The sequence below is a fragment of the Lampris incognitus genome, chromosome 18 (genome assembly GCF_029633865.1).
Source record: "Lampris incognitus isolate fLamInc1 chromosome 18, fLamInc1.hap2, whole genome shotgun sequence".
Classification (NCBI taxonomy): domain Eukaryota; kingdom Metazoa; phylum Chordata; class Actinopteri; order Lampriformes; family Lampridae; genus Lampris; species Lampris incognitus.
Genome location: NC_079228.1, coordinates 25,685,746 through 25,695,211, shown reverse-complemented (window position 1 = coordinate 25,695,211; position 9,466 = coordinate 25,685,746). Strand labels below are relative to the sequence as shown.

Here is a 9,466-nt window from a genome sequence, read left to right as displayed (position 1 = left end):
ATTGGCCAAAGGCAGAACTGGATGATTTGAACAACCAATCTGTGGAGGATTAAGACTGTCCTGTGTTGGTCCTATCTAAATTGAATGAGGGTTTTAAAAAGAAAAAACCCTCTTAAAACCAACAGGACTATTAACAAATAAATGAGGACTACTGAATTTTGTTATCTGTAACAAGGCGTTATCGTTCAAGACTGTGGAGGACCCTTCACATCAGACCTAGATAAGAGACTGGCTGAAATATACTAAACGGACATAGACTAACAAGAGATCAGTGGCAGCTCTTATGTACTGGGCTGTGAGTGAGTATGAAGATTAGATCGCAGAATTTTAGCGCTTATATGAAGATATATGAACTGAGAGAAACAAGGAAATTTCACATAAGACGATTTTATTCATCGTTTGTTTGATAAAACACATCATCCAAACACACGCACACACACGCACACACATATATATATATATATTACTGTGAGGTACAAACCGTTTAATGTGCACATGACACCCCCCATTACCTTTTTTGGGTTGGTATTTTCTAGCAACGGGTTGGGGGAGACAAACATAAACAGCTTACACGTAAAGAGCATTTGTGGATATAAATATTCTATTAAAATCTAAATAAACCTTTTATTTCTTGGCTCTAACCCTCATACATCCTGTGTCTTGCATTTCACTATAGGCTATACATTATTTGGTCTAGACAGATGGATAAAGTCCTGCTTGACTGAAAATGACGTTGAACGATATTTGGACTGGCAATGCATGGGCATGGGCATGGGACACCGATGAAAAAAATAATAAAAAAAACAAATCGATGGCGTCATTAACATCACAACTATCAGTAACATCAATTGAAAACGACGAAATCTCGGAGATGAAGCTTGGACGTTGTCTGAGTTCCAATTTGTGAACCACTTCCTGTTTCCTCTGCTTCCCCTATGATTGGCCAACGGCGGCAGTGGGGGGCGGGGCTGCAGTTACGGCGGCCGCCGCCCCCATACGTAGCAGTTCCTTCCTGTGCGTAAGGATGACGTCGAAACTGGACTGCAGGCGGTCCTGCTGCTCCTGGACACGCCCCTGCAGCGTGCGCACCCAGCGGATCAGCGCCAGTCGGCGGTACATGGTCAGCTGCACCTGATGCTTCTCCATCTCCTGGGCCTTGAACCGCTCGCGGTCACGCAGCGTCCAAACGGTGTCCATCAGCTCCGGGAGCTCGCCATCGGAGTCCGATGACTGGTCCTCGTGGCCTTGTCTCTCCTTTAGCTCCTCCTGAAGACCACCTCCGGGCAGGAACCTACGACTGACACTTTTCCGACTTCCAGACGGGTCCTTGGTGATCTCATTGCACTTCCTTTCAAGGTTCATCTCCGCTGCGTTGAGGGCGTTTGCATCGATGCCACCACCACGGTGGTCGGATTTGGGTTCCCCAACCCCGATGCGGTCCCAGCCCCCCATCAGCATCCCCTCACCCCCGCTCTCCATGTTCAGGGAGGACATGCTGCCGCTGGAGCGGTAGCTGAACTCAAAATCTGAGTCGCTGTCTCCCCACTCATCATCATCTTCCAGCTCCTCCTCGTCCTCGTCTTCATCCTCTCCTCCCCTGAGCGCCCCTCCACCTCTGCTCCCCCGTAGTATGGCCTCCTTCATCTTCCTCTCCCTTTCGTTGTTGTCTGTCATCATCATCAGCCTCTTTGTCTCGTCTTCCACCATCTTCCGTTCCTCGGCGCCATCAGGGGGCACTCGGCCATAACTGTCATCCCCGCTCTCGATTTCAGGCAGGGGCTCCAGGGGACTCCAGCAGGGCAGGCGGGAGAGAGGGGACAGGGTTCTCGAGCCGTGGTGAAACCCTGATGAGGACAGAGTGCTCGGGGGGTCGCGACCCAAGGGGCTCTGGTTTCGGGGACGCACCTGGTTTCGGTTCTCATCGCCTCCTCCTCCACCTATGTTTCTGGTAATCATGGCAGCATCATCATCCTGGCCTGGCAGGAAGTTGAAGTTCCCGTCTTTGTCGCCCTTCCTGTTTCTCAGTGAGGAAGAAGAGGCGTCACCACTTCCGGTGCCACCCTGCCCTCCATAGACTGAGTTCTCGGGTCGGTCCTGATGTTGAAGCATCACTGGCCTCGACTGTGACTCACTGAAACGACGAGGGAGCGAAGAAGTGTTAAAACTAAGAATGAATAGATTGAATTATAAGTGCGTCAGCTCTGATAATGACTCTGGGAGCAAGAACACGAAAATCTTAAAAGCCGTCGTAACATGAAAAAAAGTGAGTCAATCTCATTGACATCTGCTATCAACGAGATGAAGGCTCACAGAGTGGATTTCAAAAACCCACTCCATGCGACTCCATGTCTGTATACATGTCCTTGCAGGGGCGTGCACTGACTCATCTGCAGCGATATGTAAACATGTTTGATATCACAAAAAGTGCCCCCCCCCCTCCTGCTCGGTCGCACCACTTCTTCATGTCTGTAACTACGGGCTGCTTTGCACACTCCACTTCTATTAGCATCAAATATTTACATGTCTCCTTAGAATGGAAATTTCTTTAATCCTGACTTCGGGGTACTGTCAATCAATCCTGCCCCTATCCCTCCCCCCCACACACACACACCGCGCGCGCGCACACACGTGGACGTGGTGCTGAAGGACAGCGGCCGAGGCGCGGGCACGAGCGGGCAGACGTGACGACCGTGGAGCGTAAAACCGAAAAACCCCCGTTAAAAGAAATAAAGAATAGAAAGAAATAAAAACCCCGACAAAGCAACGACACGATCACAGGGTTACGCTTCCACACACGATACCGCACCGTGTGCGAGCAGAGACGGCGTCGGCTGGGCAGACCTCCGGAGAGGCTTGCTGTTATTCTGCTGCGTGATGACAAATCACGGCAGAAATGAGTAAAACCGGTCATGCTCATGGACGGACCGGTCTGGTCAGGGAAAAACGATGCGGACGGGACGACGGTGGAAAATACACTAAAGTCGAGCAATGGCGTTTGTCGCCGCCATCATATGCTACTTTTTTTTACCGCTTTCCGCTAAAATAAAATAAGAAGCAAACACCACACAACGCATGCGATAGAGACAGAGGGGCGACGGCATCGGAAGACGCGGAAGTGTTGGTGGTGAAATCCGGAGAAAAATAGAAAATATTTCAGCTTCATTTCGCGTTACGTAAGAGCGTGTGTGTGTGTGTGTGTGTGTGTGTGTGTGTGTGTGCGCGCGCGCGTGCCGTAGCGGCGGCTCACCCCATATCACTGCTCTCTCCTCTCCACCGGCAGGCGAGCCTCTCCACCCCTGCTCTATCCGCACTACCTTAGTTCTTCCTTTATTCCCCCTTGCCCATTACATAAACCCAATGATTGACAAACACACTACACACGTGGGGCCTTGTTTGGTCTTACCGTTATGGTCAACGATCCGGTCAGAGGCTGAGATATTTCGCCCTCCCTGTTTTTTTTTCCTCCCCCTCCTCCGTTCTACCCTCCCTTGCGATGTTTATCTTCCTCTCTCCCACCACCACCTCCTCCTCCTCCTCCTCCTCCTCCTCCCTTCCTCCCATCCAATCTCGCGCTGCCGCTGTGAGAGAATGGACTGCGCGTCTACCCAATGACTAACACTTCCGAAACTGGGTTGGGACGGTCCAAAGGGAAATTGTTCAAGAGGTGGACACAAAGTAGCGGCGCAAAACCTAAGCTGCGCACGACCATTGTGTGTGTGTGTGTGTGTGTGTGTGTGTGTGTGTGTGTGTGTGTGTGTGTGTGTGTGTGTGTGTGTGTGTGTGTGTGTGAGAGAGAGAGAGAGAGAGAGAGAGAGAGAGAGAGAGAGAGAGAGAGAGAGAGAGAGAGAGAGAGAGAGAGAGAGATTTAATTCAGTTTTGGGATGCAGTAATTCATGTTCTGCAATGTGAACTTGATACCTTGATTAGGTATTAGGTCTAAAAAGACCGTATGTCATGCCCCCCCACACACACACAGGTGTGTGCGATGTCCAGGCGTCTTAAATGTAACCAAAATGTAAATGGGAGGCAGTGCTGAAATTTTCAGAGCAGCATAGTCGTGAAAGGCAGACTGTGCACTCCTCTTGTTGTGTGATGTCCTCCCAGCTGTACAGGCTGGCTGCTTTTGCGACTGTCTGCCTCAGATCTGAGGGAATCGCTGGTCTGATGTGTGGGAGGGACAGAAAGAGTGAGAGAGAAAGAGAGGAAGAAACAGGAAAGGAGACGCACAGAGGCTGACTGTGTCTGTGTGCGTGCGTGCGTGCGTGCGTGCATTTGTGTGCGTGTGTGTTTGCATGCGTGCATGTCTGAGCAAGCACGTATACATGCAACTGTTTGGGATCGGAGGTGTACAGCATAGGCGGGCTACATCAGACAAACATAACAAGTGTTCTCTCTCTCCTCCCCGCTCTCATCCCCTTGACATGTCATCGCTAGAGGCAGAGAACTACTGCCCCCCATCCCCTACCACCTCAACTCCAACGAATGCCCCCACCACCACACCCCCCTCACCCCAACTCACCCCCACCCCCGTTTCTCCTCCAACAACATCCCCATTCAAGTACCGCTGCTCCGGGCTGTCCCCCTCCTCCTCACCCATCGTTCAATAGTAGCCTAAGCACATAAAAAATACATCAAACAGAGCTGGCTGCCCAAGGCCCTGTCACATGCAAAATAATCTTTCTCTCCATCTCTCCTCTCACTAAAAACCCCAAGTTACAAATTCCAACCGCAGAGGACACAGAGAGAGCTGGTAGAGAGGATCCGAATAACAGAGGCAGCGCTAACAGGACGCCTAAAAAGTACACCATAGCGGAACATGTGAAAAGACATAGAGATGGGGGGGGGGCGGGGCGGGGGGGGCACAGAGACAGAGAGAAGTTTGGAACTTAGTCAGCCAGACTGAATGTTCTGTTCTCGAGGGTCATCTGCACAAGCTCCCCTGTGGGTGAAAAGAGACAATTGCACCATAGAGTAATGTTAACTTTAACCACCCTCTCCCACAAGCACACACACACACACACTCACACACACACACAGGCACGCACAGGCATGCACACATGCGTGCGCGCGCGCGCGCACACACACACACACACACACTAAAAAAGAGCATGACTTACCTTGTGAATAATAAGACCTTGTTTGAATTGTACCCCGCCTGCAGCGCTATGACCCACTTCACTCAGTTCAGCTCCACATCTGCGGTAACACCAGATTCTGCTGTGACAGGGGCTGAGGGCGGCTAACACCCAGTGGCCAAATTGTCAGCGTCAGATACTGTAAAGAAAACCCCGGAGTGGACCTCAAGCCAAAGCTAACTCCTCTCAATCTCAAAGCAGAGTGTCAAGTCAGCCAAGACATGCTAAATGAAACACAACCACGCCGAGGAGGGTTTTGTATAGAAGCACACACATATGTGCGCGCACACTCTTTGCAGACATTGCAGATAAAAAGCATGGGATCGTGGACTAGTGCGCGCAAGCAAGCCCACAGACGCGGGCACACATCCCCACGTGTAGACAACACAACACAACACACACACACACACACACACACACTCACACACACCCTTAGGTCCAAGTGCTCATATTTCTATTCAATTATTCCACCCTCTGCCCTCTCTCCTCCTCATAATCTGAATAAAAGCAGATCTGTGTCCTCTGGATATTTAGCAGCCAGGCCCCTATGCCAAAACATGTAACCTTCCTCTGCTTTTGCTTGAGTGTGGGGTGAATTGGGAGCGTTGGGGGCACCAGCTTGCAGTGTTGACCTCATAATTCTCTCTCGGGGTTAAATAAAGTTTTCAAATTGAATTCAGAGAAGGGTGCACGGGTGTTGTATGCATTTGCATGCGTGTGGAGAGAGGGAAAACGGGGGGGGGGGAGAAGAGAGATAAACAACAGGACATAAACACCAAAAAAATGTCATAACGGTTATGAATGAATGATCAACACCAGGATTTAGCCATGTCTGTTAAAGTCCGCCTGCAGCTACAGGACCTAGCAATAGCCCGGTCCCACCATGGGGTTCATTGCAGACCCTCTCGGCCCTAGGCCCTAATGATGTGTAATGGGGCCTCCTGCGCCCCTACTAACCCCGGGACCCATTCCTAATCACCATGGCTTCTAATGAGATGAAGAAAGAGATGAAAGGGCTCCTTAGAAGTCCCTCCCTTAATGAGGACCTATCATTAGCCACTTACCAATTCATTAGTCCCTAAACTGCAATTACGTTTAACCCATGAAGGGAGTGAGACAAAGAAGTCAAACACAAGTTTAGAGTTGTCGTTGAGTGATGGCCTTGAAGCTGGGGGGGGGGGTACGTTGCTGTACTTGTACCGCGATGAAATCTACATTTGCTGGTGGATTCGAAGGCATTGGGTTTTTTTAACGCATATGCAAATCTGTGAAATGCTAAACAAATTCTGCATTGCTTTGCTCCTGATCTCCAAACGTCTCCTTTGCACGGGGCTGCTGGATGCACCCCTGTGCGTTGTCCTCGGAGGTTTGGCAAAAGGCGTGCTTACAAAATCTTCAACCTCGCATCCCCCTACGCAAGGCCTAAACCATATGTGACCGCAAGGAGAGGACTGGTGGCCAGGGGTAAACACTGTAACACGCTCCCTTGAAGGCCTGTTAGTATGCACTTTTAAGTCGACCGATAACCCACCGAGTCGCTCCAAAAAGGCCGGGAAAGCGTTAATCACGTCGCCTATGAGCTTGTTTAGCCAGTTCTTTTTCTTTATTAAGATTATTTTTTGGCATTTTCCGTCTTTATTAGACAGCGAGTCGAGCGAGAGGAAAGGCAGGAGAGAGAGAGGGGATGACATGCAGTAAAGGGCCCGGGCCGGACTCGAACCCAGGCCGCTGCGGTAACGACTCAGCCCCATGTGGCGTGCGCTCCACCAGGTGAGCCACCGGGGTGCGTTGAGCCAGTTCTGAGTCAGGTTTCCAGATGCAGTGCTGTCTGAGAGGTCCAGCCATAGTGTGTGCGGACAGCACGAGCTAAGCTAGCTTATTTAATGGGAAAATAAAAAGTGACTTTGTTTTGTTGAAACGGGCCAGCATCAAACATCTCCAGCGGCATCAACAGTAAATTCTGGTCTCCTGCTCAACGCTCATCAGGCCATCACTCGTTCACACTTCATCGTTGCCACCACATTTGAAGAAGTACTTAGAGAAGTACTAAGGGCAAAAGTTGCAAACACAGCAAGTCTTTTTTTCCTTTCCAAGGGGGCGGTTCACCCAACGGGGTTTACGGGTACCGTGCATTCAGCGCCCCCCTGAAGTCCAGGCTTTTTCTACACGGCAGAGGCCTCGTGGTTGGCAGCCTTTGTGTGTTCCGACCCCATCCTAAAATTTAATTTTGTGATGCCCGACGACTTGTTTGAAAATCCTTCAAAGTTTAAAAAACACTACCTGGAGGCAAATAGATGGAGAAAACAATGGCAAGGTAAAAAGAATAAAAACATGACTCTGCTTTCAAGGTAAGGGGGTTTTGAAAATTGGTTTTCTCTTGTAGCCAAGAGCAATAAAAAAAAAAAGATCAATTGCTCTCATCATACATGGATGATGTATATTCAACCTTGTGTCAGGGACAAAGTGAAAGTTTGCAAAAGGATTGAGGGCAAGTTGTAGTAGTACAACATGTCCTTTTGAGCAAAATGCATTGATTTTTTTTTGGGGGGGGGAATTTAAGACCCACCGGGGAAATAAACTTCCTTGCAACATGCTGACATGCAGTATGAATTTCTCATACATGCCAAACCCATATGACTGCCTCTTAGCCTGTTATAACTTCACCCACTGGCTGAATAGGAAAGATTTGTCAAACCAATGCCGTAAAAATACCTTTTATTTACAAAATAAAACTAATACATTAAAGACAGCACCAAAAAATCAAATGTAAAACTGAAACCAAATCAATGCTATTTACATGATAAAACATTTTCAAATGGACAACAAAATGTTAAAATGCGATATGTGAATGCCTCGAATGGCATTACACATTTTATGTTTCTCTCTCTCTCACACACACACACACACACACACACACACACACACACACGATACAGGCCCAGTTTAAACTGCTGAAGATGAAAGTGGGGAAATTACAGACATGGTCATTTTGACTAATTAGTTACAAACAGAGTAAAAGCTGAAGTTAATGTAATAATTGTGTTTGAGAGTGAACACAGTCAACAGAGGAGCAATTAAACAAAAGTAAGTAAATAAACACTTTTTTGTTACATGATGTCACCAAGTTGGGTAATTTCCAAACAACTTAGAAAAATTTGATCTGAAATTCTTGCTGTCGCTGGCTGAGTTTTTCTACCCTAGCAGCCACTTCAGCCGGTGTGTAACTTTGAGGCTCCTGTTGTGTTCATAAAGTCTAGTGGGCAGTTCAAGTAGTGGATGTGGCTGGGGAATTTGGAAACCAATGAGAACCACGTAGCTGCTGGACGCTAAAGTTAGCTTTCTGCACTCGCAGTGCTCAGTACGACCCCCCTATATTGGCAGCCATCTTCTCAGTTCTCCAGGAAGCTGAAGATGCTCTTCTGGGGGGCTTTAGCCGTCAGTGCACCGAGGTGATTCTCCTTACAGATCCTCTTAGCTGGTTGGACCTCAATCCCCGCTGGCCGTCTCTTAATCTGAGGATGAAACATATTTCCCACTAAGGTCATTCTGTTTTTCTGGCCGAAACCAGAAATAGATCCATAGAGACTCAATGACTGCTTGAATGCAAGCTGTGTAATCCTTGTGAGATGAAAAGGATCAAGTGAATAAACATTTGGCCAAATTTGACTCGTAATTTTTATGAAATTTTAACAGCAGCCCTAACATAACCATTTGATTACCTCTGTACTCCAAAAAATGTCCTTCTGAATAGGGACATTTTGATGAAATATCACCAACTTTCATTTCTGCAATGCCAGGACTTTCAAAATTATGTGGGCTTTTGCTCCACCTAGTGTCATTAATCTGGAAGTAGACTTGTCAATATTGAATTCATCCAACAGGCTCCCATGAAACACAGGTTTATAAAGAGAATGAGATTACCAAACACTTTCCAACGAGACATGAAAAGGACACCCTGCTTATGCACTTTCGAAAACCATTTTGGACCAAGGTTGATCAGTGACAGGCAGTTAAGTTTTGACTTCTACATAGCTGTTTGCAATCCCAAAACTAACAAGGCATCGTCTCTATTTTATTAGCTAAAGACATTTTTTAAAATAGAATAGGGTCTTCAAAGGGATTCAGTTTATTACAGGTATTCTTCCAAAAAAAAAAAAGAAGAAAAAAAGGGGAGGGGGCGTGGGACTGTTTTAACCCAACATTTTGTGCTGGTCACTCGTTGACAGACACCGGCTGTCAACATTTAAGCTGAAATGGCACTTTAATGGACTGTGTTGCACTTGAATGGACTGTGTTGTTAATTGTTTGTGCTTCTTTTTTTTTGTTCTCTC

The 9,466-nt window shown here is 47.9% G+C and overlaps 2 protein-coding genes across 3 annotated transcripts in view; both read right to left on the bottom strand.

The window, feature by feature from the left end:
• Nucleotides 1-377: 377 nt before the first annotated feature.
• Nucleotides 378-3,500, bottom strand: LOC130128874 (uncharacterized). 2 transcript variants are annotated; one of them, XM_056298640.1, is made up of 2 exons: nucleotides 3,404-3,500; nucleotides 378-2,131 (listed from the first exon to the last, which is right to left on the bottom strand). In XM_056298640.1, exon 2 carries the CDS (start codon nucleotides 2,107-2,109, stop codon nucleotides 934-936), a length of 1,176 nt encoding a protein of 391 aa, XP_056154615.1. In that variant the 5' UTR covers nucleotides 2,110-2,131; nucleotides 3,404-3,500; the 3' UTR covers nucleotides 378-933. The 2 variants fall into 2 exon arrangements, with proteins under 2 accessions (XP_056154615.1, XP_056154614.1); XM_056298639.1 differs by lacking the exon at nucleotides 3,404-3,500 and adding an exon at nucleotides 3,248-3,384.
• A 4,801-nt stretch (nucleotides 3,501-8,301) lies between these two features.
• The window catches only part of LOC130129010 (claspin), a 29,805-nt gene continuing 28,640 nt past the window's right edge, over nucleotides 8,302-9,466 (bottom strand). The window contains exon 24 of the mRNA XM_056298803.1: nucleotides 8,302-8,647. Within this exon, the coding sequence (XP_056154778.1) occupies nucleotides 8,525-8,647 (123 nt within the window). The 3' untranslated portion in view covers nucleotides 8,302-8,524. The remainder of the gene's footprint in view (nucleotides 8,648-9,466) is intronic.